This window comes from Microcaecilia unicolor, chromosome 8, assembly GCF_901765095.1.
Source record: "Microcaecilia unicolor chromosome 8, aMicUni1.1, whole genome shotgun sequence".
Taxonomy (NCBI): domain Eukaryota; kingdom Metazoa; phylum Chordata; class Amphibia; order Gymnophiona; family Siphonopidae; genus Microcaecilia; species Microcaecilia unicolor.
The window spans coordinates 199,984,757-200,011,223 of record NC_044038.1 but is presented as its reverse complement, the minus strand read 5'-3'; the positions used below and the strand labels follow the sequence as shown (position 1 = coordinate 200,011,223).

Genomic DNA, 26,467 nt, shown 5'->3' with positions numbered 1-26,467 from the left:
AACTCTGTACAGCTGCCAATTATAATTCAATCATTTTCTTCTTCAATTACTCAGAATCCCAGGCTAAGGTCTTCCAAGGGCTGGGATTTCAGAACTGTGATGCTGACTAAAGAAAAGGAAATCATTAGGTAAGACAATTTCTCCTTTCTTAGCGTTAGCTTACTCTGTTCTGAACCAGCGGCATGTACTGAAACAGACCTAATGGGTGAGAGAAGACAAAGCTCCTTGAATGACTACTCTGCCAAAATCTGAACAGACCCTGGCCAGAACATTCAACCGTAGTGCTTTGCAAAGGAGCAAGGACCATGCGCCACCCTACAAATCTCCACAGGCAAAACAGCCCAGGACTCTGCACAGCATGCCACCTGAGCACTGGTCAAGTGGGCCTTCAGTTCTCGAGGCACCAGACAACCCATACTGATGTTATGCCGATTTTTAAAAAGGGTTCCAGAGGAGATCTGGGAAATTATAGACTGGTGAGTCTGACGTCGGTACCGGGCAAAATGGTAGAGACTATTATCAAGAATAAAATTACAGAGCACGTACAAAAACATGGGCTGATGAGACAAAGTCAGCACGAATTTAGTGAAGGGAAGTCTTGCCTCACCAATCTACTGCATTTTTTTGAGGGGGTGAACAAACATGTGGACAATGGGGAGCTGGTGGATATTGTGTATCTGGATTTTCAAAAGGCGTTTGACAAAGTGCCTCATGAAAGACTCCTGAGGAAACTGGAGAGTCACGGGATCGGAGGTAGGGTATTACTATGGATTAAGAGCTGGTTGAAAGATAGGAAGCAAAGAATAGGGTTAAATGGTCAGTATTCTCAGTGGAGAAGGGTAGTTAGTGGGGTCCCGCAGGGGTCTGTGTTGGGACCGCTGCTTTTTAACATATTTATAAATGACCTAGAGATGGGAGTAACTAGTGAGGTAATTAAATTCGCAGATGTCACAAAATTATTCAGGGTCGTCAAGTTGCAGGAGGAGTGTGAAAGATTACAGGAGGACCTTGCGAGACTGGGGGATTGGCGTCCAGTGGCAGATGAAGTTCAATGTTGACAAAGGCAAAGTGATGCATGTGGGAAAGAGGAACCCGAAAGCGAATGCTACCTACCTGTAGAAGGTATTCTCCGAGGACAGCAGGCTGATTGTTCTCACTGATGGGTGACGTCCACGGCACCCCCTCCAATCGGAATCTTCACTAGCAAAGACGTTTGCTAGCCCTTGCGCGCCGCGCCCATGCGCGGTCATCTTCCCACCCGAACCGGCTCGTGTTCGTCATTCCCGTATGTAGCAAGACAAAGACAAGGGAAGACACAACTCCAAAGGGGAGGCGGGTGGGTTTGTGAGAACAATCAGCCTGCTGTCCTCGGAGAATACCTTCTACAGGTACGTAGCATTCGCTTTCTCCGAGGACAAGCAGGCTGCTTGTTCTCACTGATGGGGTATCCCTAGCCCCCAGGCTCACTAAAAACAACAAACATGGTCAACTGGGCCTCGCAACGGCGAGGATATAACTGAGATTGACCTAACATCTTATTCAACTACCTGAGAGTGTAGCCTGGAACAGAATAAAAAAATGGACCTAGGGGGGTGGAGTTGGATTCAAACCCCAAACAGATTCTGAAGCACCGACTGCCCGAACCGACTGTCGCGTCGGGTATCCTGCTGTAGGCAGTAATGGGATGTGAATGTGTGGACAGATGACCACGTCGCTGCTTTGCAGATCTCTTCAATAGTGGTTGACTTCAAGTGGGCCACTGACGCTGCCATGGCTCTAACATTGTGAGCCGTGACATGACTCTCAAGAGCCAGCCCAGCCTGGGCGTAAGTGAAGGAAATGCAATCTGCTAGCCAATTGGATATGGTGCGTTTCCCCACAGCCACTCCCCTCCTGTTGGGATCAAAAGAAACAAACATTTGGGCAGACTGTCTGTTGGGCTGTGTCCGCTCCAGATAGAAGGCCAATGCTCTTTTGCAGTCCAATGTGTGCAGCTGACGTTCGGCAGGGCAGGAATGAGGACGGGGAAAGAATGTTGGCAAGACAATTGACTGGTTCAGATGGAACTCCGACACCACCTTTGGTAAGAACTTAGGGTGAGTGCGGAGGACTACCCTATTATGATGAAATTTGGTATAAGGAGCATGAGCTACTAGGGCTTGAAGCTCACTGACTCTACGAGCTGAAGTTACTGCCACCAAGAAAATGACCTTCCAGGTCAAGTACTTCAGATGGCATGAATTCAGTGGCTCAAAAGGAGGTTTCATCAGCTGGGTGAGAATGACATTGAGATCCCATGACACAGTAGGAGGTTTGATGGGGGGCTTTGACAGAAGCAAACCTCTCATATAGCGAACAACTAAAGGCTGTCCCGAGATCGGCTTACCTTCCACACGGTAATGGTATGCACTGATTGCGCTAAGGTGAACCCTTACAGAGTTGGTCTTGAGACCAGACTCAGACAAGTGCAGAAGGTAGTCAAGCAGGGTCTGTGTAGGACAAGAGCGAGGATCTAAGGCCTTGCTGTCACACCAGACGGCAAACCTCCTCCATAAAAAGAAGTAATTCCTTTTAGTGGAATCTTTCCTGGAAGCAAGCAAGACACGGGAGACACCCTCTGACAGACCCAAAGAGGCAAAGTCTACGCTCTCAACATCCAGGCCGTGAGAGCCAGAGACCGGAGGCTGGGATGCAGAAGCGCCCCTTCGTTCTGGGTGATGAGGGTCGGAAAACACTCCAATCTCCACGGTTCTTCGGAGGACAACTCCAGAAGAAGAGGGAACCAGATCTGACGCGGCCAAAAAGGAGCAATCAGAATCATGGTGCCTCGGTCTTGCTTGAGTTTCAACAAAGTCTTCCCCACCAGAGGTATGGGAGGATAAGCATACAGCAGGCCTTCTCCCCAATCTAGAAGGAAGGCATCCGATGCCAGTCGGCCATGGGCCTGAAGTCTGGAACAGAACTGAGGGACCTTGTGGTTGGCTCGAGATGCGAAGAGATCTACCAAGGGGGTGCCCCACACTTGGGAGATCCGGCGCACTACTCTGGAGTTGAGCAACCACTCGTGAGGTTGCATAATCCTGCTCAACCTGTTGGCCAGACTGTTGTTTACGCCTGCCAGATATGTGGCTTGGAGAAACATGCCGTGACGGTGAGCCCACAGCCACATGCTGACGGCTTCCTGACACAGGGGGCGAGATCCGGTGCCCCCCTGCTTGTTGATGTAATACATGGCAACCTGGTTGTCTGTCTGAATTTGGATAATTTGGTGGGACAGCCGATCTCTGAAAGCCTTCAGAGCGTTCCAGACCACTTGTAACTCCAGGAGATTGATCTGTAGACCTTGTTCCTGGAGGGACCAGCTTCCCTGGGTGTGAAGCCCATCGACATGAGCTCCCCACCCCAGGAGAGACGCATCCGTAGTCAGCACTTTTTGCGGCTGAGGAATTTGGAAAGGGCGTCCCAGAGTCAAATTGGACCAAATCGTCCACCAGTGCAGGGATTCGAGAAAACTCGTGGACAGGTGGATCACGTCCTCTAGATCCCCAGCAGCCTGAAACCACTGGGAAGCTAGGTTCCATTGAGCAGATCGCATGCGAAGACGAGCCATGGGAGTCACATGTACTGTGGAGGCCATGTGGCCAAGCAATCTCAACATCTGCCGAGCTGTGATCTGCTGGAACGCTCGCACCCGAGAGATGATGGACAACAGATTGTTGGCCCTTGTCTCCGGGAGATAGGCACGAGCCGTCCGAGAATCCAGCAGAGCTCCTATGAATTCGAGTCTCTGTACTGGGAGAAGATGGGACTTTGGATAATTTATCACAAACCCCAGTAGCTCCAGGAGTCGAATAGTCATCTGCATGGACTGTAGAGCTCCTGCCTCGGATGTGTTCTTCACCAGCCAATCGTCGAGATAAGGAAACACGTGCACTCCCAGTCTGCGAAGCGCTGCTGCTACCACAGCCAGGCACTTCATGAACACCCTGGGTGCAGAGGCGAGCCCAAAGGGTAGCACACAGTACTGGAAGTGACGCGGTCCCAGACAGAATCGGAGATACTGTCTGTGAGCTGGCAGTATCGGGATATGCATGTAAGCATCCTTTAAGTCCAGAGAGCATAGCCAATCTTTTTCCTGAATCATGAGAAGAAGGGTGCCCAGGGAAAGCATCCTGAACTTCTCTTTGACCAGATATTTGTTCGGACGCATCCCAGCCCTTCTTGCCCGGGTTCGACCACATTGGCGCTGAGAAGGGCGGAGAGTTCCTCTGCAAGTACTTGCTTGTGCTGGAAGCTGAAAGACTGAGCTCCCGGTGGGCAATTTGGAGGCATGGAGGCCAAATTGAGGGCGTATCCTTGCCGGACTATTTGGAGAACCCACTGGTCGGAGGTTATAAGAGGCCACCTGTGGTGAAAAGCTTTCAACCTCCCCCCGACCGGCAGATCGTCCGGCACGGACACTTTGATCTCGGCTATGCTCTGCTGGAGCCAGTCAAAAGCTCACCCCCTGCTTTTGCTGGGGAGCTGTGGGGCCTTGCTGAGGCGCACGCTGCTGACGAGACCGAGCGCGCTGGGGCTTAGCCTGGGCCGCAGGCTGTCGAGAGGTAGGATTGTACCTACGCTTACCAGAAGAGTAGGGAACAGCCCTCCTTCCCCCATAAAAACGTCTACCTGAAGAGGTAGATGCTGAACGCTGCCGGCGGGAGAATTTGTCAAAAGCGTTATCCCGCTGGTGGAGCTGTTCTACCACCTGTTCGACTTTCTCTCCAAAAATGTTGTCCGCACGGCAAGGGGAGTCTGCAATCCGCTGCTGGATCCTATTCTCTAGGTCGGAGGCACGCAGCCATGAGAGTCTGCGCATCACCACACCTTGAGCAGCGGCCCTGGACGCAACATCAAAGGTATCAAATACCCCTCTGGCCAGGAATTTCCTACATGCCTTCAGCTGCCTGACCACCTCCTGAAACGGCTTGGCTTGCTCAGAAGGGAGCTGGTCCACCAAGTCCGCCAGCTTCCGCACATTATTCCGCATATGGATGCTCGTGTAGAGCTGGAAAGATTGAATCTTGGCCACGAGCATGGAAGAATGGTACGCCTTCCTCCCAAAGGAGTCTAAGGTTCTAGAGTCTTTGCCCGGGGGCGCCGAAGCATGCTCCCTAGAACTCTTAGCCTTCTTCAGGGCCAGATCCACCACACCAGAGTCGTGAGGCAACTGAGTGCGCATCAGCTCTGGGTCCCCATGGATCCGATATTGGGATTCTATCTTTTTAGGAATGTGGGGATTAGTTAGTGGCTTGGTCCAGTTCGCCAGCAATGTCTTTTTCAGGACATGATGCATGGGTACTGTGGACGCTTCCTTAGGTGGAGAAGGATAGTCCAAGAGCGCAAACATTTCAGCCCTTGGCTCATCCTCCACAACCACCGGGAAGGGGATGGCCGTAGACATCTCCTGGACAAAGGCCGAGAAAGACAGACTCTCAGGAGGAGAAAGCTGCCTTTCAGGGGAGGGAGTGGGGTCAGAAGGATGGCCATCAAACTCCTCGTCAGAGAAATATCTGATGTCCTCCTCTGCCTCTCACGAGGCCTCATCATCGGTATCAGACACAAGTTCACGGACCTGTGTCTGAACCACGGCCACGGTGGGAGCGTCGAGAGGTGGACTCCCTGGCCGGCAGCGGCGAAGCTCCCTCCCCCCGACGTCGTCAGGGAGTCCACCTGGGAGGCAGCCGAAACCGGTACCGCAAGCGGCACCGGTACCGGGGACCTCACCCCGGGCAAAGGGCCAGCTGTCGCCTCCACTCGACGGCACCTGTGGCGCAAGCACCCCTGGTACCGGAGGAGAAGGACGCAACAGCTCTTCCAGAATGCCAGGAAGAACGGCCCGGAGACTCTCGTGCAGAGCGGCTGTAGAAAAAGACTGAGAAGCCGGGTGCAGGCGTCGAGGTCAGAATCTGTTCCGGGCATGGAGGCGGTACCGGGCTGTCCGGGGTAGAGTGCACCGAACACCTCCTGGATGGAGGGTGAGCGGTCCTCCCGGTGCCAATGCCTGCTGGGTGCCGACTCCCTCGGCAACCCAGAGCTCCCGGTACCAAGTCGGGAAGGTGACCGGTGACGATGCTTCTTCGACTTCTTCGAGCGAAGCATGTCACCGGAGCTCCCCGGTACCGATGAGGAGGACGTTGAATCCAGACGTCGCTTCCTCGGGGCCGGGGCCGAAGAAGGTCGATCCCGTGGGGGCTGTACCGCAGGAGCCCTCAGGGCAGGAGGAGACCTACCCGAAGGCTCACCGCCACCAGCAGGGGAATGGACAGCCCTCACCTGCACTCCAGATGAAGCACCACCGTCCGACGACATCAGCACCAGAGAGGGTCCCAGTACCACCGACGCCGACGCACTCTTCCGAAGCCTCGGTACCGACGATGCAGGAGGAGGACGCCTCGATGCAGTCGATGTCGATGTGGTCTCCGAAGACTTCGGTGCTGCCGACGCCGATGCGCCCTACGAATCTCTAGATGCCGATGCCGTCGAAGCGCCAGAGAACAGAACGTTCCACTGGGCTAATCTCGCTACTCGAGTCCTCTTTTGCAAAAGAGCACAAAGACTACAGGCCTGCGGGCGGTGCCCAGCCCCCAGACACTGAAGACACGAGGCGTGCCTATCAGTGAGCGAGATTACCCGGGCGCACTGGGTGCACTTCTTGAAGCCGCTGGAAGGCTTCGATGTCATGGGCGGAAAAATCGCGCCGGCGAAATCAAAATTCGCGATGATGACAAGAGGCACCGATACAAAAAAGAGGGGGGAAAAAACCTGTGCGGCTCCCGAAAGCGAAAGAAAACTTACGCTGGGAAAAGACTAGAAATACGGGAAAAAAATTCTCTCTTTTTTTTTTCGAAAAACACGAAAGACGCGCGAGGTCCTCTGAGGGGCACGAAACGGCAGCAAAATACGACCGTCCCAAGTGCGGACAAAAGAAGATTGACAAATACGAGCCGGTTCAGACGGGAAGACGACCGCACATTGGCGCGCGAGGGCTAGCAAACGTCTTTGCTAGTGAAGATTCCGATTGGAGGGGGTGCCGTGGACGTCACCCATCAGTGAGAACAAGCAGCCTGCTTGTCCTCGGAGAATTACAGCTACGTCATGCAAGGTTCCGCATTAGGAGTTATGGACCAAGAAAGGGATCTGGGAGTCATCGTGGATAAGACGTTAAAAACGTCTGCCCAGTGTGCTGCCGTGGCTAAGAAAGCACACAGAATGTTGAATATTATTAGGAAAGGGATGGAAAACAAACACGAGAATGTTATAATGCCGTTGTATCGCTCCATGGTGTAACCGCACCTCAAGTATTGTGTCCAATTCTGGTCGCCGCATCTCAAAAAAGATATAAAGGAATTAGAGAAGGTGCAGAGAAGGGCGACGAAAATGATAAAGGGAATGGAATGACTTCCCTATGAGGAAAGGCTGAGAAGGTTAGGGCTCTTCAGCTTGGAGAAAAGATGGCTGAGAGGTGATATGATAGAAGTCTACAAGATAATGAGCGGAGTAGAGCAGACAGATGTGAAGCGTTTGTTTACACTTTCAAACAACAACAAAACCAGGGGACACAAGATGAAGCTAGAATATGGTAGATTTAAAACAAATAAGAGAAAGTTTTTCTTTATTCATCGTGTAGTTAGACTCTGGAACTCGTTGCCGGAGAATGTAGTGACAGCAGTTGGCCTTACGGAATTTAAAGGGGGTTTGGACAGATTCCTGAGGTAAAAGTCCATTGAACATAAATTTTTTTTTTTTTTGGGGGGGGGGGGGGGGGGGGGGGTTGCTGGGTTCTTCAAGCCTGGATTGGCCGCTGTCGGAGACAGGATGCTGGGCTTGATGGACCCTTGGTCTTTTCCCAGTATGGCGGTGCTTATGTACTTATGATGTAGGCAGATTCAACAGCCACCTTAAACCACCTTAGAGACCGCCTGACCCTTCCAAGGACCATGAAAGAGCACAAAGAGGTGATCAGAGACACAAAACTAATTCGTCTCCTTCAGGTACCTGAGATGCGCCCTCCAGACATCCAGTTTGTGGTCCCTCCAGTATGCAGGAGGAGAACATCCTGCTATTAAACAGGGCAAGCATACCTCTTGATACACATGGAATGATAACATCACCTTTGGAAGGATGGTACCATATGCAAGGCCACTGAATCCTCTGCAAAGAGAGGTACGGTTCCCAGCTCAATAGGGCTTGAATTTCTGAGACCCTCCGAGCAGAGGTGACTGCTACCCAAAAATATCATCTAAAGTGAGGTCCTTGATGGAAGCCGAGCACAAGGACTTGAATGGAGCCCCCAATGATGCCCAGAGAACCAAACTGAGGTCTCACAAAGGAAAGGAAAGGAAGGATGAAGCAGAGGGCGCAAAAGCACAACCCCTTTCAAGAATCAAGCCACCTCCTTGTGCAGAGCCAGAGAGGTGCCCTTTACCTTCCCCCAAAAGTTGGAAAGAGCCTCCACCAGCACCCCTGAGGGAGCTCACACAGAGCCCCTTGTTCCAGGCCCTGCTGCAGGAACCCAAAGGTATTGAGAACCTGAGTCCTCCAGGAGGATATGGCCCGTTCCCCACACCAGGTTTCAAAAATTTGCCAGACCCAGACTTAAGCCAGGGACATGGAGGTCTTCCTGGACCACAGCAGGGTAGAAATCACTGTGGGGGAAAACCCACGCTTCTCTAAGTGTTGCCTTTCAATGGCCACACTGTAAGCCAGGAAGGATCTGGATCTTCCATGTCTACTGACACCTGCTGAAAGAAACCCTGAACCCTGGGCAGAGGAAGAGGGTCGCCTACTAGCAGGCATCAAACATCCAGCACCACCAGCAAGACCAACTGAGGATGACGCACAATCCCCCACCAGAGGCGATAGTGGGAACTATCCCCTGAGAAACCTGGTCCCTCCATCAAACGAAGCAGTGCTCCACCTTCACATTGGCTCAAGAAGCCTTCAAGTCAAACTGAGGAGGCCCCTAGGAGTCCACAATGAGCTGAAAGACCTGCTGCCCCAGCTTCCACTTTCCCGAATCCAACAGAAAGTGACTGAGAAAGCTTGCTTGCACTTTGTCCTTGCCCGCAGTATGGACCTCTCAAACAGCCTGCAGATACTGTATGTAAGAAGTTAGAAGCTTAAATGAATGTTGTACAACATATAGGAACATCTGATATTAAGGACAGTTTATATTTACATAAACAGTTGGAGAAAATGGAAAGCTAATTTGAGATTTCTAAATTTTCCAGTGTCCATTATTACCTGCAGAGATATTTTTGAGAAAATATTTCAAATAAATTTTTGCATTGGCACCAGCTCTACAGTTGCTGCCATGGAGCCCAGAAGCTGCAAGTAGTCCCAAACCATGGGCCACGGAAGCTCACATAACTGGCATTTCTGTGCCCGCAGATCTTCCGCCCACTCCTCCAGGAGGAACACTATTCCCCGGCTTGTGTTAAAGCAACTCTCAAGTACTCCATAACCTGAGATGGAAACAGATGACTCATTGGACAATTCATGACACAGTCCTGGACTCCAGGAGGGAGATGACCTAATCGGTGGCTTGACTAGCCTCCGCTGCTCAGTGCACTCAAGTCAGCTAGTTGTCCAGGTATGGGTGAACCCGAACCCCCTGACGCCGAAAGTGCACTGCCATCACCTTGGAAAACCTGCGTGGTTCCGTAGCCAGGCCAATGGAAAAGGGACAAAACTGAAAATGCTTGCCCAGCACACAGAAGCACAGATTCCTGTGAAGATTCACAATGAGGATATGGAGATAATCCTCCGTGAAGTCCAGGAAGTCAGAAGTCCCCCAGCTGCACCAATGCTTTAACTGAGCACAACATTTCCATCCAAAAGCGTTGGACCTTGAGACAAGAGTTGACCCCTTTGAGGTCCAAGATGGTATGGAAGGCGCCACCTTCCTTCCGGACCACAAAATATATGGAATACTGTCCCGGGCTGTGCTTCGCTGGAGGTGCAGGTTCCACCACCCCAAGAGTGCACAGGTGCTGCAGGGTGGAAGTGACAACCTGTTCATTCAGAGCTGAGCCACAGGGCAAGGCCACAAAGGCATTGGACAGGCTAACTTCAGAGAATACCACCCCCCCCCCCCTTACAGACCACCTCCAGGACCCACTGATCCAAGGTGATACAGGCTCCACTTGTGCTAGGAGAGCCTGCTTCCAACCAACACTGACAAGGGGCCTGGCGCACCCTCAATGAGCAGAACGGGGGACCATTGCTCCGCTGGAGGTGCCAGCGGGGCTGGCGCTTTTGGGGTCTCAAAAGGAGACCTGCTCTGACCATGCCCCTGAAAAGAGAGGGCAGACCAAAACTGCCCTGACCTTCTAGCACACCACTTGGAAGCAGAGGTACACTGAGAGCCTTTTTGCCACAGCTCAGGGAGCCAGAGAGGCCGTGCTTCCTCCATATCCTTAACTAGCTTCTCTAGGTCCTCTCCAAAGAGCAACTGCCCTCAAAAGGGCAGCTGACAACAGCTTTTTGGAATCTGTATCCACCACCCAGTGGTGAAGCAGGCCCAACCACCGAAGCAGCCACTGTGCAGGAAGCTAAGTGAACAAGATCATACAGAATGTCTGCCAAAAAGAATATCCCCAACTCCAGGCAAGCCACCTCAGGGACTCTGGGAGCTGCTGCAACCACCGCAGCATGGCCTTTGCCACATAACCAAAACAAATGACGACCTGAATACTGGACATCCTCATAGAACAGGCCAGGTGAAGCTGCTGCTCCACAACCTTTTTGTCATGAAGCTACCTCAGAATAGATCCCCCTGGACCTGCTGCTTAGCAGTCACCCTAGTGACCACCATGACCAGAGCACCCACCTTAGGAAAGGACCAATACATTTCAAACTCTTCTGGATAGAAGGTATAAAGGTGATCCAGCGCCCTGATACATCTAAGGAAACCATCTGGATTTTCTCACTCCACCATCATCCTGTGGATAAGAGCCTTGTGAAGAGAAATATGCTTGGGGGACCCCAGCGACTCCCTCCGTTAACAGAAGACAGTTCCTCTCGCCAAGACAGATGGATCACATAGGACTGCTCTTCGTCAGCCTCTCGAGACAGGGGAGTCTCAAACTCAAGAGTACCCTGTGGACTGAGTCCAAGAAGGCCTCAGAGTCCTCCTTCACCTCTGGAACCCTCCCCCTCAGTCCTATGCCTCTTAGAACTCAACCTGGGGTCCCCCGTCCATCTGCAACTGCTGTCAGACCAAATGTGCTAAGCTATGGAGCCAAAAGGCTCAAGGAGCACCAAGTGGTCCCTTTGGAACTTCTCTCCCCCCCCCCCCCCTAAAGGCCCACAGGAGGGTAGAGAGCCCCCCCCCCCCCCAAGCCCCGATGTGGAAGAGACTGAGAAGCAGCAGGAGAAGAAATGCCCACAGGAGACAAAATGACCGCGGGTCTCAATGCATCGGGGAGGGGGGGGGGGGGGTGAAAGACCCCAACTCCAGAGGACCCTCCCCCCCCCCCCCCATCACCGGGCTGTTTTCCAAGGCCCGGGAATCAGGCCCTTGCGCCGTCCTGGGCTATCTGGGGATGCAAATTAAAAGAAATTCCCTTAATTACAGGGAAATCCCTCAACTGCTATATAGGGGATTTCCCTGTTCAAGGTAGTTTTTCTTTTTTTTTTTTAACTACAGAAAGCAGTACTCCCTAAAACAGAGGGGCAAAAAAAAGGCTGCACAGGACAACTTGAGGGGAATTCAGGCACCTGGGAGCTGCAGAGGGAGCCCAAACAGGACAAACAGGCAAGAGAGGTGGGGGATGGAGACCCACACCCCTCAGGCAAGATACCACAGCACCAAGCCAAAGCCCCACCCAGTGGCACTAAGAAGTGTGACCGAGGCTGTGGAGCCAAGCTCTGAGCCTTAACAAGGTACGGTCCTAAGATTGTAACCAGGGAGTGGCCGTGCTGTGCTGCATCGGTGAGCAGAGCAGGGAGCTAGGCCAGTGACAGAGCACCACTATGCAAACGACCACCTGCTCGAACACAGAAAAAAATTACTGGATTGTTCTAGACAGCACCACAGATTATAACCACCAATGTCACTGGTAGAATTCAGTTTTCTCTTCCTCCATCTGGTGGTGGGAAGGGTAACACCTGCTGGATCAGAACAGTGTTAAGAAAAAATAAATAGATTGCTCGGGAAAACAGGGGGGGGGGGGGGGGTAGAAAATGATATTGGGACAAGGTTTGTCCCCATTCCTGTGAGCTTTTTCCCCAGCCTCACGAGCTTTATCCCCATCTGCAGAAGTCTCAAACAGTTATTTAATACAATGCCAGAAATATGAGATGCATTTACTCCTGTACTGTGCAAAATAAAAAGATGGCACATGCCAGGAATGCTTTTAGGGGAGAGCTACTAGGGCTACTGCCCTTGGCTCCTGACCAGAGAACGCTCCAAGTCTGATGAAAGCTGAAGAAGGTTCAGCCTAGTAGTGGGCTTTGGGGGTCTCCTCCCAAATTTCTGCCCTGGGTCCCCACCACATCTAACACTAGCTTTGGCAAGATGTACATTTCAAATCTGACATACTCTAATCACAAAATATGGAAAATTATTTTTTCAAACTTTCATTGTCTGGTCATTGTATTTTTTAAATCATGTTGGTCTCAGGCTCTGGTTTCTGCTTCTCTGTCTTCTCTTAACTCACTCACCAGGTTCTCCTGTCCATTTGACTTCTCTTCTCTCTCCATGTCCACCATCCATCCCACATCCATCATCATCTATCTCCCTATCCTCTCCTCCTGTGTTGAAAAACATCTCCCTTCTGTGTCTAGCATTGCCCCTCTGTGTCCATATACCATCCCCACACTGCATCTCCCGTGTGTCCCAACACCCCCCCCCCCAACACCATTTCTCCTCTGTTCCTGTTACCTCCCCGAGTCCAGCTTCTCCCCTCTCTTCCTATTCCACACCAATGTCTCTCTCTCCCCTCCAACCCACCTTCTCTCCTTCTCTTCCCCCATCCATTCCAGCACCTGGTTCATCTACCTGCCCTCTTTCCCTTTCTCCTTCCTGCTGTGGGTTCATTCAGTACTTGACTCCCTCTTTCTTCTTTCCTTGGTCCGGCATCTCTTTTCCTTTCCTGTAGCTCCCCTGCTACTCAAGTCCAGCAAGCACCTCTCTCCTTTCCCTCCAGCCCCCTTCTTCCTCCATGGGTCCAGCCAACACCTTTCCTTCCAGCCCTCCTCCTCCCCCATTGGTCCAGTCCCCACCTCTCTCCTTTCTTACCAGCTCCCCCCTCTTCCCATGGATCCAGCCTCCAACTCTCTCCTTTCCCTCCAGTCCTCCCTGTTCCCGTGGATCCAACCAGCTCCCAACTTCCTTTCCCTCCAGTCCCCATTCTCCTCCAGCCAGCACTTTTCTCCTATCCCTGCCCTCCACGGGTGTCACAAGGAGGTTTTGATGTTACTTACACTTTCCTGCAGCAAGCGTTTCACACAGGTCAACTCTGTGGCCTTCCTCCTGCAACCTCCTGTTTAACGCTAAACACAAAATTGCAGTAGAGAGGCGGGACATGGCAGGATGAAGGCCATGGAGCCAGCCTGTGTGAATCACTGCCAGTTGGATGCAGGAAAATGTAAGTAACTCTAATACCTCTGACCGATACCCACGGAGACTATTTTTTTTTTTAATGCGAGAACAAGGCTTTTTATCGTTTGGGGTGGTAAAATGTTTTGGTCCCACATCCGCAATAACAGTAACAGTATCAGTCTCTACTGGTGGGAAAGGCTAGGTCTGGAGTGAGATCTGATGATTCTCTACAAGGATTGTGGTGGACCTGTAAGGGTCTCGGTTGTATTATTGTTTAAAAATCTTAAAAAAACCTTTTTTTAAATAATAAAAACACAGCTGTAAATAACAATACTAAAGGTCCATTTTGGACCAGTATCTTCAAAATTAACTTCATCATCTTCACCTGTACATATTTTACAGTTCAAATCAAAAAGATGGGCCCGATGTTGACTGGTGGTATCATTTAACATGCTGCTGAAAACATCCAGCAGAGCCGCAGAACTGTTCTCTGGGGTTACTCGCACAGATTCTTGCTGCTCCTAAAAAACAACACACAAGCAATACTCAGAAGGACTTCATTCAGCTCACAAATATTCAGACCATGATTATGGTACTGATTATATTTACAGAAAGCAGACTCACTACACAAGAAAGCAAAGCTACTCACCTGTAGTAGGTACTCTCCAAGGACAGCAGGACAAATATTTTCTCAAATGGGTGATGTCACTAACAGATTCCTGGGTTGGTCACTGCCCAGCATACAAAACATTCCTAAAGCCTTTGGCAGGCCCAATCACACATGCATAGGTGCCTTCCCACCCAGTGTACTCGTGTGGGACCCTCAGATAAAAAAAAAAATCATTAGAAAACAATTCCTAGGGGAGGTGGGAGGGGTGCGAGAATACTAATGTTGTCCTCAGAACACCTGTTATAGGTAACTGCTTTCTACAAGGCCAAGCAGAACAGAGTACTCTCACTGATGGGAATCCCTAGCTTCAAGCCTGCTTAGTAAGTACAGTTCTTACCTGATGCAAGAAGTTGTTATTAGACATAAACATGTTTGGAAGAGAACAGGGAAGTGAAAGCGACGTACGCCCTTAGACTGCATGTCTGAGAATGCAGATATACAAAATAATATATGCTAGTTCCATATTCCCATATTCCTATAAATGTTATATTTTTACTGGAGCTGCTAGCAGTGTTGGAATGTACCCTGAATCCCCTGAACTTGCAGATGTAAGCAGAAGATAACTTAGCCAATGATTTTTCAAAGTTTGTGCCCTATGATTTGTGATGTAAACCTGTTGTCCATGACTTTAAGGATTCTTAATAAAAGAGAAGACGACTTGAGGGATTTTGAGACAATTCTGGGTGAGCTCACTATCACTGTGTGAGAACCAAACTTTATCCCAAAGGCCTTTGATATATATGTAACAATTCTGGGTGAGCTCACTATCACTGTGTGAGAACCAAACTTTATCCCAAAGGCCTTTGATATATATGTGTGTGTGTGTGTGCGCACACACACACATATATATATTATATATATATTTTGTTTTTGTTTTTTAATTAGATGTGTGTGTGGATTTCTTTCCTTTGGCCTCCTAGAGAGAGGAGTGAAGAACCGGGTATGTAATCTGCTCAGGTGGGGGTTGCAGGCAAACAGCAGCAAACTTCGTCCACTTAAAAGTATAGCACCTCTTGGTGAAATCTTTCCTAGAGGCCAGAAGAAACGTGGAGACAAATTCAGGCACTTGAAGGGATGCAAATTCTAGGCTCTCAACATGCAAGCCATGAGGGCCAGGGATTGGAGGATAGGATGCAGAAGAGACCCCTCTATCTACCTGATGAGAGTTGGAAAACAGTCTAATCTCCATGGTTCTTCAGAGGAGAACTCCAGAATAGGAAGGAACCAGATCTGCCTCGATCAGTAAGGTGCAATCAGAATAATGGTTTCAGCACAATTTTCCCTATTAAGAGAGACTGGAGGATACGCATACAGAAGGCTCTTCCTCTAATCAAGGAAGGAAGGCATCTGTCAATAGCCTGTCATGTGATCTGAATCTGGGGCAGAATTGAGGGACTTTGTTGTTGAGATGAGTGGCAAAAAGATCCACCAAGGGGGATGTAGGAATGTTTGCTCTGTCTGTAACAAACTTTACTACATCCATGACCTCTTTAGCTCTCATACTCTCCATCTGCTTGCCCTAACTGAAACTTGACTTTACCCTGAAGACTCTGCTTCAGTCACGGCCCTATGCCATGGAGGATATCTTTTCTCCCATACTCCTTGCCCGGTTGGCCGGGGAGGTGGTGTCGGGCTACTACTTTCACCCTCTTGTAGATTTCAACCTCTTTTTCCACCTCAGTCTCACTGCTTTTCTTCCTTCGAAGTCCACTCCATCCGTCTATTTGCCCCTCTGCCTCTCTGAGTAGCAGTCATTTATCGACCCCCTGATAAGTCTCTTTCTTCCTTTCTCACTGACTTTGATGCTTGGCTTTCCTTCTTTCTTGAAACTTCATCTCCTTCCCTCATTCTTGGGGATTTTAACATCCATGCTAATGATGTCTCTGACTTATGCTTCTCAGTTTCTTGCTTTAACATCCCCTTTCAATCTTCAACTGTGCTCCACTGCCTCTACTCACCAGAATGACCACTGTCTTGATCTTATCCTCTTCTCAAACTGCTCACTCTCTAGTATTCTGTGCCTCAGCTTTTCCCCTCTGTGACCATCATCTGATAACTTTCACACTTAAACACCCTCCCTCTCCAGTCCCGTCCAATCTTAACCAACACATTTAGGAATCTTCAGGCTATTGACCCTTCTACTCTGTCCTCCAGTGTTTCAAATCTCTTCTCTACCACTATGTTATCCAAGTCTGTCAATGAGGCTGAATCTTCCTATATTACTATTCTCTCCTCTGGATATTCTCGCTCCTCCCATTCCCTGTTCTGTAAAACGTACCAAACCCCAGCCTTGGCTGACCTCTAAAATCCGCTACCTACGTTCCTGTACCAAACGCCTTTGGATGAAATCCCGTGCCCATGCTGACTTCATACATTTTTTTTTTGTTACATTTGTATCCCGCGCTTTCCCACTCATGGCAGGCTCAATGCGGCTTACATATTATATACAGGTACTTATTTGTACCTGGGGCAATGGAGGGTTAAGTGACTTGCCCAGAGTCATAAGGAGCTGCCTGTGCCTGAAGTGGGAATCGAACTCAGTTCCTCAGTTCCCCAGGACCAGAGTCCACCACCCTAACCACTAGGCCACTCCTCAATTCTTGCTGACCTCCTTCCAGTCTGCTCTTTTACTTGCCAAACAGGACTATTACATCCAGTTGACAAATTCTCTTGGCTCAAACCCTCAACGTCTCTTTTGCTACACTGAACTGTCTCCTCTAAGTGCCTTCACCTTCAACTCCCCCTTCACTTTCTCCCCAAACTCTGGCTGAGTACTTTCATGATAAGGTTCACAAGATTAAACTTGAATTCTCACCCAGGTCACCTCCACCGCTCCTTCCCTTAGTCCATGCTCTCAACCCTCCAACCCCTGCCTCCTTTCCTTCCCTTTCTGAAATCACTGAAGAGGAAACTACACATCTTCTTTCCGCCTCGAAACTAACTACCTGTTCCTCTGATCCTATTCCCATCCATCTATTTAACACTATCTCCTACTGTCATCCTTTTTATCTGTCATACCCTCAATCTTTTACTTTCCACTACGACTGTTCCTGATGCCTTCAAACATGCCGTAGTCACACCATTCCTTAAAAAAAAAATTTCATTGGACCCTACATGTCCTTCCAACTATCGCCCCATCTCCCCCTCCCTTTCCTATCCAAGATACTTGAACATGCAGTTCACCGGCACTGCCTTGACTTTCTTTCATCTCAAGCTATTCTTGATCCACTTCAATCTGGCTTTCGCCCCCTTCATTCAACCGAAACAGCGCTTGCTAAAGTCTCCAATGACCTGTTCCTGGCCAGATCCAAAGGGCTCTATATTCTATCCTCATCCTTCTCAATCTATCTGTAGCTTTTGACACTGTTGATCACAACCTACTCCTTGATACGTTGATCCTCACTTGGATTTCAGGGCTCTGTTTTTTCCTAGTTTTCTTCTAATCTCTCCCAGCGTACATTTAGTGTATACTCTGGTGGATCCTCCTCTACTTCTATCCCACTGTCAGTTGGTGTACCTCAGGGATCTGTCCTGGGACCTCTTCTTTTCTCCATCTATACTTCTTCCCTTGGTACTCTGATCTCATCCCATGGTTTTCAGTATCATCTTTACGCTGATGACTCCCAGATCTACCTCTCCACACTAGAAATCTCAGCAGGAATCCAGGCCAAAGTATCAGCCTGCCTGTCTGACATTGCTGCTTAGATGTCTCACCGCCATCTAAAACTAAACATGACCAAGACTGAGCTTCTTATCTTTCCACTTAAACCAACCTCTCCTCTTCCCCATTCTCTATTTCTATGGATAACACTCTCATCCTTCCTGTCTCATCAGCTCGTAACCTTGGGGTCATCTTCAACTCCTCCATCTCCTCTGCACATATTCAGCAGACTGCTAAAACCTGTCGTTTCTTTCTCTATAATATCACCAAAATTCGCTCTTTCCTTTCTGAGCACACTACCAGAACCCTCATCCACACTCTTATCACCTCTCGCTTAGACTATTGCAACTTGCTTCTCACAGGTCTCCCTCTTAGCCATCTCTCTCCTCTTCAATCTGTTCAAAATTCTGCTGCACGACTAATATTCCGTCAACGTTGCTATGCTCATATTAGCCCTCTCCTCAAGTCACTTCACTGGCTCCCTATCCATTTCCGAATACAGTTCTGTTATTGACTTATAAGTGCATTCACTCTGCAGCTCCTCAGTACCTCTCCACTCATCTCTCCCTACACTCCTCCCCGGGAAATCCGTTCACTGGGTAAATCTCTCTTATCTGCACCCTTCTCCTCCACTGCTAACTCCAGACTCTGTTCCTTTTATCTTGCTGCACCATATGCCTGGAATAGACTTCCTGAGCCGGTACATCAAGCTCCATCTCTGGCTGTCTTCAAATCTAAGCTAAAAGCCCACCTTTTTGATGCTGCTTTTAACTCCTAACCCTTATTAACTTGTTCAGAACCCTTATTTTATCAGCTTCACTTTAAAATTCCCTTATCTTTTATTTGTCCTGTTTGTCTGTCCTAATTAGATTGTAAGCTCTGTCGAGCAGGGACTGTCTCTTCATGTTCAAGTGTACAGCGCTGCATATGTCTAGTAGAGCTATAGAAATGATAAGTAGTAGTAGGGGGTACCTCACTCTCAGAAGATCCAGCAGGCAATGCCCATACTTAAGACAACTTGTGCAGATGCATCAACCTGCTCAGTCTATCCACCTGGTATGAGGCTCGGAGTACTATGTCATGGCTAGTGGCCCACTGCCACATCCTGACTGCTTCCCGACAGGAGTATGATACCACACCCCCCTGCATGTTCACATAGTACATGGCAACTTGACTGTCTGCCTGAATGAAAATCTGCATTGACAGATGATCCCTAAAAGCCTTTGGAGCATTTCAGATTGCCTGGAGCTCCAGGAAATTGATGTGAATCTTGGTCTCCTGAGCGGACCAGTATCCCTGGGTGTGAAGCACTCCATCCCAGATTGAATGCATCTGTGTTCAGACTCTTTTGAAGCAGAACAATTTATAATGGAAGTTCCAGATGGTTTGCATCGTCCACCAGAGAAACAACTGAACCAACTCCGGTGTGACAGATGACATCTGCAAGGTTCCTGGTTGCCTGACACCACTGAGAAGCAAGGGTCTCCCAAGCAAACCATGGGTGTGACATACACTGTGGAGACTATGTGGCCCAACAACTTCAACATCTGCCAAGCAGTGACCTAACGGCTGTGCTGAACCTGAGTGGGGATGCCAACGAAAGCAACCACCTGCACATGAGGCAGGTAGGTTCAAGCAAATGTTGCAAATGCTGTACCAGGAGTAGATGGAACTTGGGGTAGATAATAACGAACTCTAGTAGCTCCAGCTCCAACACCCGAATAGTCCTCTGAATTGATTTTTGAGCACCTTCCTGTAATGTGATCTTGACCAGTCAATTGGCTAAGTAGGGAAGCACATGAACTCAGTGTCTGCATAGCAATCGGTGTAAAAGTATGCACCATGACATGATTGCATGTACAGGTGCACAGCCTGTGCAAGTACATGTGTAGATCAGAAAATATGATAATCTTAGGCACCCACTTGAACAATCCAGGCTCAATGTCAGGTGCAAGTGTCTGTGCCTGTGAGGTAATCTCGATGTCTGCTGCAATGCAACTGCTGGAAACTATTTTCTGCGTCTCATCTCTCATTTTCACTGTGATTTCAGGTTCACTGCTGCATTTCTCACTCACACCTTCCACCCCAATCTCAGCCCGACTCTTCCTGAAGGTGACATTACTACCTGCCTATAATTTGAATATGGCTAGGTATTTCATGAACGCTCTGAAGTGGACATGAGGCCAAATAAAAGGACACTATACTGGTAGGAGTTTCCCCACTTGAAATCTGAGATACTTACTATGACGGGGACTTAATCTAGATATGGATATAAGCATCCTTTAAGTCCACAGAGTTGCTATGCAGACACTCAATAGAATTCCTTCCCTTCTTCCCCTGGTGGAACAGGTTTGACCCGTATAGGCGAGAGTTTCTCCGCGAACACTTCACAGCAAAAAACCTCTGAGATATGGAGGCTGCAGAAGGAGTGGGCCAAGACAGGGACTTGATGGTGTCAGTTCTCTTCTTTATGAGGTCTGCTATCTCTTCCACCTTGTCCCAAAAAGGTTGTATCCTTAGTAAGAGATATTCTCTAACTTTTCCTGAACAGCTGGTTCCAGGACCGAGATACACAGCCACGAGAGTCTGTGCATGCTGATATCTACTGTGAAAAGTGTGTATGCTAAGTGGCCAAGCAATATGCTTCCGACACTCCTCCTGCTTATTCACAAGCTGGCCAAGTTGTGCTGCCTCCTTTGGAGGGAATATCCACAAATGTCTAGCACACTGCTCACCAAGTTCTTCAAACAGAAGCTTGTATAAAGCTGGTAAGACTGGATGCAAGAAATTAGCAATGAGCCTTGAAAAACTTTCCTCCCAAATGACCCTAGAGTGTGAGTATCCCTGCCTGGGGGAGCCGAAGCATGGGTCCTCTCCTGGCTCTTTTGAGAGCAGATTCAACCACCATAGAATAGTGTGACAGCTGCAAACTCTTGAATCTGGGAGCCTTTTGAACTCTATACATGGAGTTTGCCTTTGGTACAACTTGCAGAGACAGTGGGGGTTTCCCAATTCTTCATCTGTGCATTTTTGAGGATATTGTGAATGGGCACTGTCAGCTTCCTTAGGAAGGAAGTCATAATCAAGGACGTCCAACATCTCAGCCCTGAGCTTGTCTTTGATCTCCAACTTAAATCGAATGGCCTCCATTTCCCTCAAAAAACTTATAAAAGGAGAGCTCCTCTGGGGGAGACTTCCTCCTTTTTTGTGGTGGAGCGGGATCTGAAGGCAGGCTAAGGGATCTCTCCTCCAAGAAGTCCTCTGGCTCCACCACAGACCCCAAGGAGAAGTCTGACCCTAACTCAACAACGTATTCCTCATGGGAAGTCTGAGTCTGCACCTGCCTCAGTCTACTGGGCATCTGGTCAGGCTCTGGGTGAGAGCATCAAGGTGTGGGCCCTCCCCTGGAACCAGGGTTCACTTCCTCCCTCTAATGGGCTAAATCGGTCAGTGCTGGCACTGATGTCCAGCAAGGCACCAGAATCAATATGTTGGAACAGCACCATAATCAGCACTGGCGTCCCTGAAGCCTTGCCATCATGATGAGCAAGAATGCACCCCATATCCTCCTGTAACATAACCCTAAGATGCTCCTCTATAGCAGGCATTGGTAAAGATGCAGCTGGAGACAGTGTAGGTAAAATGGCAGAATGCAAAGATGAAACTGAATCAGAGGCAAGGTCCTGGCTTCAGAGAGACTGGCAAATAAGCCACTGCTTCCATGGAGATGGGAGTGGTCCTAATGGTGCCAATGCTTTTTGGGTACCAGCGATGCTGGTGTCCTGGACCTCCTGGCACCATGCCTCGAAGAGGACCAAAGTTGATGTTTCTTAGCCTTCACAATGCACATCAGGATCCCTTGGTGCCGATGAGGAAAAAGCAGAATCCTCATAGGTCCTCGGATGCTCAGCCCCAGCGGGCACTACTTACTCCCAATGTCAAGGGCAGTGGCAACCTCCATGACGTTGATGTAGCTCCTGATGCCGATGTCTATGGACCAGACTTCTGCGTGCTGAAAAATCTCACGATGGGCCTTTGTACTCTCCTGGGTATGTTTCTGCATGTTAGCACAAAGTTTACAATGTATCACGGTTGTGACTGTATCCCATGCCTACACTCACCTCACCTCGCCTCCTGGTAACCAAGCCCTATGGCTGCTGTGGAGGAGGTTAATGTCTCCTAATGCTAGTATATTGGAGTTGGTTACACCATTGTTTGAAATGAAGTCCATGAAGTTGGTCTGGCCTTTGTTCCAATTACCTGGAGGTCTGTAAAACAAGACACGATTCACATGATCGCACCCCTCTGAATTGGTTGGCTTTCCCGTAGCATCTCACATCATCTCTTGGCGCTGCCCCTCTCCGCATAATGTAAGGCCACAGGGCCCCTGGAGCACCAAGTGAGTACACTCTGGACGTCTTACCAGGTGAGCTCTTTTTTCTTTTAATTGTATTCTTTGTATTAATTGCTCTTAGCATTAAAGTGTACCTCAAAATGGGGGGAAAAAGGAAGATAGTGGAACCATTGATGCCAGCTGTTAAGGGTCCTATGGATAAACATGTTATACCAGGAGTAAAGTCTAACATCAGATGATGGAGGAATAGCCTAGTAGTTATTGCAGTGGCAAGAGAACCTGGGGAACTGAATTCAGTTCCCACTGGTGCTCCTTGTGACTGTGGGCAAGTCACTTAAACCTCCATTGCCCCAGGTACAAAATAAGTAACTGTATGTAAATATTTAAACCACTTTGACTGTAACCATAGAAAGGCAGTATATCAAGTCCCAAAAACCTTCTCTTAGTTCCTTAGAAAGATCTCCTCTACCACAATTGTTGGCAGCAGTCTCCCCACCAGCATCTGAGGACCAAGCCCAAGAAGGTTCAAGTTCCTCAACTGCTGAGGTTTTTTCACTAAAGTTCATTTTCCATCCGAGTTGGCATCAGAAACTCCTATTGTTCAAAAATACATAACTTTTATGGATATATGGACAGTTACACAGAGAGTCGCTTTTCAGAAATGTGGTACCTCGCTCTTTTACAACTGAATCGACTTCTAAGTTTAAGCGCAGGTAGACACTAAAATTGATGATGTTTCTTTGCAAGTGAATGCTGTTCCGAATAAAATTTCTTCCTTGTAAAGTACCAGGTTTTCTGCAATAAATATAGTCTTTTCCTGCATTGTAAGCTTGAGACGATAGAAAATATTATGAGTAACCGGAATCTTAGGTTCCTCAATTTTCCAGTAATCCATTACCTTTTGGCAGAAATCCTGAAAAGGTAATACTTTAAAGAGGTACTATGGGCTTTTACAAAGCAGCGCTACCAATTCTTGGTGCAGCAAATGAGAGGAAGCCCATTCAATTCCTATCGGCTTCCTCTCATTTGCTGCGTGGGAATCGCTAGCGCAGCTTTGTAAAAGTAGCCCTTTGTTTGTCAGACTCTGAGGATATGACACTGGTTAGATGTTATGTATCTATCAGAAAAGTTCTCTTGGAAGGTCAGGAGGGTAATTAAGCAATTTTGGGTCCAGCAGTTAGTGCAGATCTAACTGCATTTTTGGAGGTCTCTACAGATTTCATCCCTGCTAGGACCACACTCCTGATAACATTTTTACATGAAGGGTATTGTGAGCTATTAAGTTTCTGATTTATGCTTTTTTCCCTCTTTTATCTCCTTAAGGAGGGCAATGATATTTGGTCTTGGCTATGAAAGAAATATGTATTATCTCAAAATGAAAATTAAAAAATGACAGAATAGCCACATATCAGAGATATGATCGGCTCTGCAGAAAAGATCAAACTGAGAGTCCCATGTAAGTACACCAGGAGGTAAGGCACCTGTTCATGGCCTGCTAAAGGCTTCAGAAAAGCCAAGATACTTACCTATAGCAGGTATTCTTCAAGGACAGCAGGACTTATATTCTTGGTCCAGAGCTTCCAATAAGCTTTACAGAACTTTGTGGAGAGCAAGACTTGTTCCACCGCACATGCGCAAGTGTCAAATATACGGGAAGAGAAGGGGACAAAGGCCTGATCAAGGCATAGAGAAACATTTCCAAAAAAGAAGCGAAAAGGCACTAAAAAAGAAGCTCTTCCAAACCGGGAGAGAAGAGAAACTTCAGACACAGTCTTCTCCTCACCGAGGTAGAAAAACAACTGCAGTAACCGCTCCCTTGCAGCAGGCAGGAAGGCACTACGCTCCATGTCTCACACTCCATACAGCTCTGTAAAGCTTGTTATAAGCTCCAGACCGGGCAACACAGCGCCACGTTACCCACTTGTGAGAATTAATATGGCCTGCTTATCCTCAGAGAGTGTTTTGCACAGTGGGCAGCATCCGACATGGGGCTCCGTCGGCGATGTCACCCATATGCAAGAATATTCTGTCCAGCTTGCCCTCAAAGAAAAATCACACAAATATCTATTTTAAACCAACATACTTCATTTTTTATAAAATGGATTAATGTGATTAACACATTCTGTATGTACCTTTATAAACCATTTTCATGCTTAGAACAATGATTTTTATGCAAGTAAATTAGGTCTTATAAAATAGCAACCGGTGTAGTAGTATGCACCATGATATAACTGCATGTACAGGTGCAGAGCCTGAGCATGTAAGTATATGAGTATATCAGAAAATATGGTAATCATAGGCACCCACTTGTATAACCCAGGCTCAAGGGCAGGTGCAAGTGTCCGTGCCTGTGAGGTAATCTCGATGTCTGCTGCTATGCCACTGCTGGAAGCTATTTTCTGTGTCTCATGTCTCATTTTCACTGTGATTTCAGGTTCACTGCTGCATTTCTCACGCACCACTTCCTCTCCGATCTCAGCCCGACTCTCCCCGATAGTGGCATCACCACCTGTCTATAATTTGAATTGTGGGGCAAGGTTACGACCAAGGAGCAAGTCATGCTCCTTGGGACATCTCATTAATTTCTTTGGCTGCTACTTTGGCACATTTTACCTCCTCTCTCTTTTCATCATCTCTGGTTCTAAGTCATTGGCACCTATGATATCACGTCCTGTGCCCTCAAATCCCAATGTGGTGAGGTCATCATCCCCTACCCTGCTGTCCTTCAGGTAAATTTAATCCTTAATCGTGATAGCTTTCTCGTCCTGGTTCACTACCACCTCCTAGTGCCACCAGTTCTCTCCATTCTCTGTCTACTGCATCTTTTACTACCATTGGACTCAACTATCGTTTGCTCAGACACAAAGGGCCCTCTTGGCTCCGATCTGCTCACACGCCTTAGGCTTTCTATTCTTTGTATTACTGAGTCTTGGTTTAGACCCGGTGATACTGCCTCAATGCTAGACACCCATCCAATCAATTATCGTTTCATCCACTTCACACATCCTCCTGCCGTGGTGGAGGCGTGGCCTTTTTCTATTCCTCAGTTTACCAAGTCTAAACCTGTTCCTTCAGATCACTCTTTCTCTGATGTTGGTATTCTTCATTTTAGTATTGCTTCCTCCTCTTTTTATCTAGCTTTAGACTATCAACCTCCAACTTCTTCCTCTCTGGAGGAGTTGAATGCATTTATCGCTGAACCTGGCATTTCTCTCTCTATTATTCTCCTGGGAGATTTTTATCTTCCATTCTCGGATTCCTCTTCTGATGCTCTCACATTGGCTCACAACACTGGCTTCTTCCAATGCATCAATTTCCCAATCATGATGGGAAAATTAGGTTCTTACCATGATAATTTTCTTTCCTTTAGTCATAGCAGATGAAGCCATTACGTATGGGTTGTGTCCATCAACCAGCAGGGGGAGATAGAGAGCACTCAATTTTTCACAGTGCCTCATGGCCAGCTAGCTCCACTGCCTCTTCAGTATTTGAAGCTTCCAAAGCAGTATGGCAAACCGCAATGGGAATAACATGAACTTTCCTCACAGCAAACGATGGCCCCTTAACAAGGGCATAAACTCCAAAAAAGGAGGGAATGAACTCATCATCCAGGAGGGAATAAACTCGTCCTCCACTTTGTATAAACGGAGGGAATACGTGCATCCTCCTGGAGGGAATAAACTCATCCTCCCAAAACATGAACTGGGGGGAATGAACTCATCCTCCTATAACTGTAACAAGAATCCTGAAGACTGTTTTCTGACTCCCCAAGGAAGGAATATAACTTCAGGAAACAAGAACAGCACCTAAAATCAGAATCACTGCAATACAGACAATCATACAGGGAGGGCTCATGGCTTCATCTGCTATGACTAAAGGAAAGAAAATTATCATGGTAAGAACCTAATTTTCCCTTCCTTGTCATCAAGCAGATGAAGCCATTATGTATGGGCTGTAACAAAGCAATCCCTAAATAGGGTGAGAACAAGCCACACCACGCGCTAGCACCTGTGCTCCAAAACGTGCATCCCTCCTGACAGCCACATCCAGCCTGTAATGTCGGGCGAAAGACAGCTTAGAAGCCCATGTTGCAGCACTGCAAATCTCATGAAGAGATAGTGCTCCAGTTTCCGCCCAGGAAGAGGAAATCGCTCTTGTGGAATGTGCCTTAAAGGATTCAGGCGGAGCCCG

At 48.4% G+C, this 26,467-nt stretch overlaps 1 protein-coding gene across 5 annotated transcripts in view; it reads right to left on the bottom strand.

The window, feature by feature from the left end:
* Positions 1–26,467, bottom strand: part of DIDO1 (death inducer-obliterator 1) — a 366,889-nt gene that overhangs the window by 43,975 nt on the left and 296,447 nt on the right. For all 5 annotated transcript variants that reach the window (XM_030213636.1, XM_030213635.1, XM_030213637.1 and 2 more), the window contains one exon: positions 13,977–14,112. In XM_030213636.1, the coding sequence (XP_030069496.1) occupies positions 13,977–14,112 (136 nt within the window). The remainder of the gene's footprint in view (positions 1–13,976; positions 14,113–26,467) is intronic.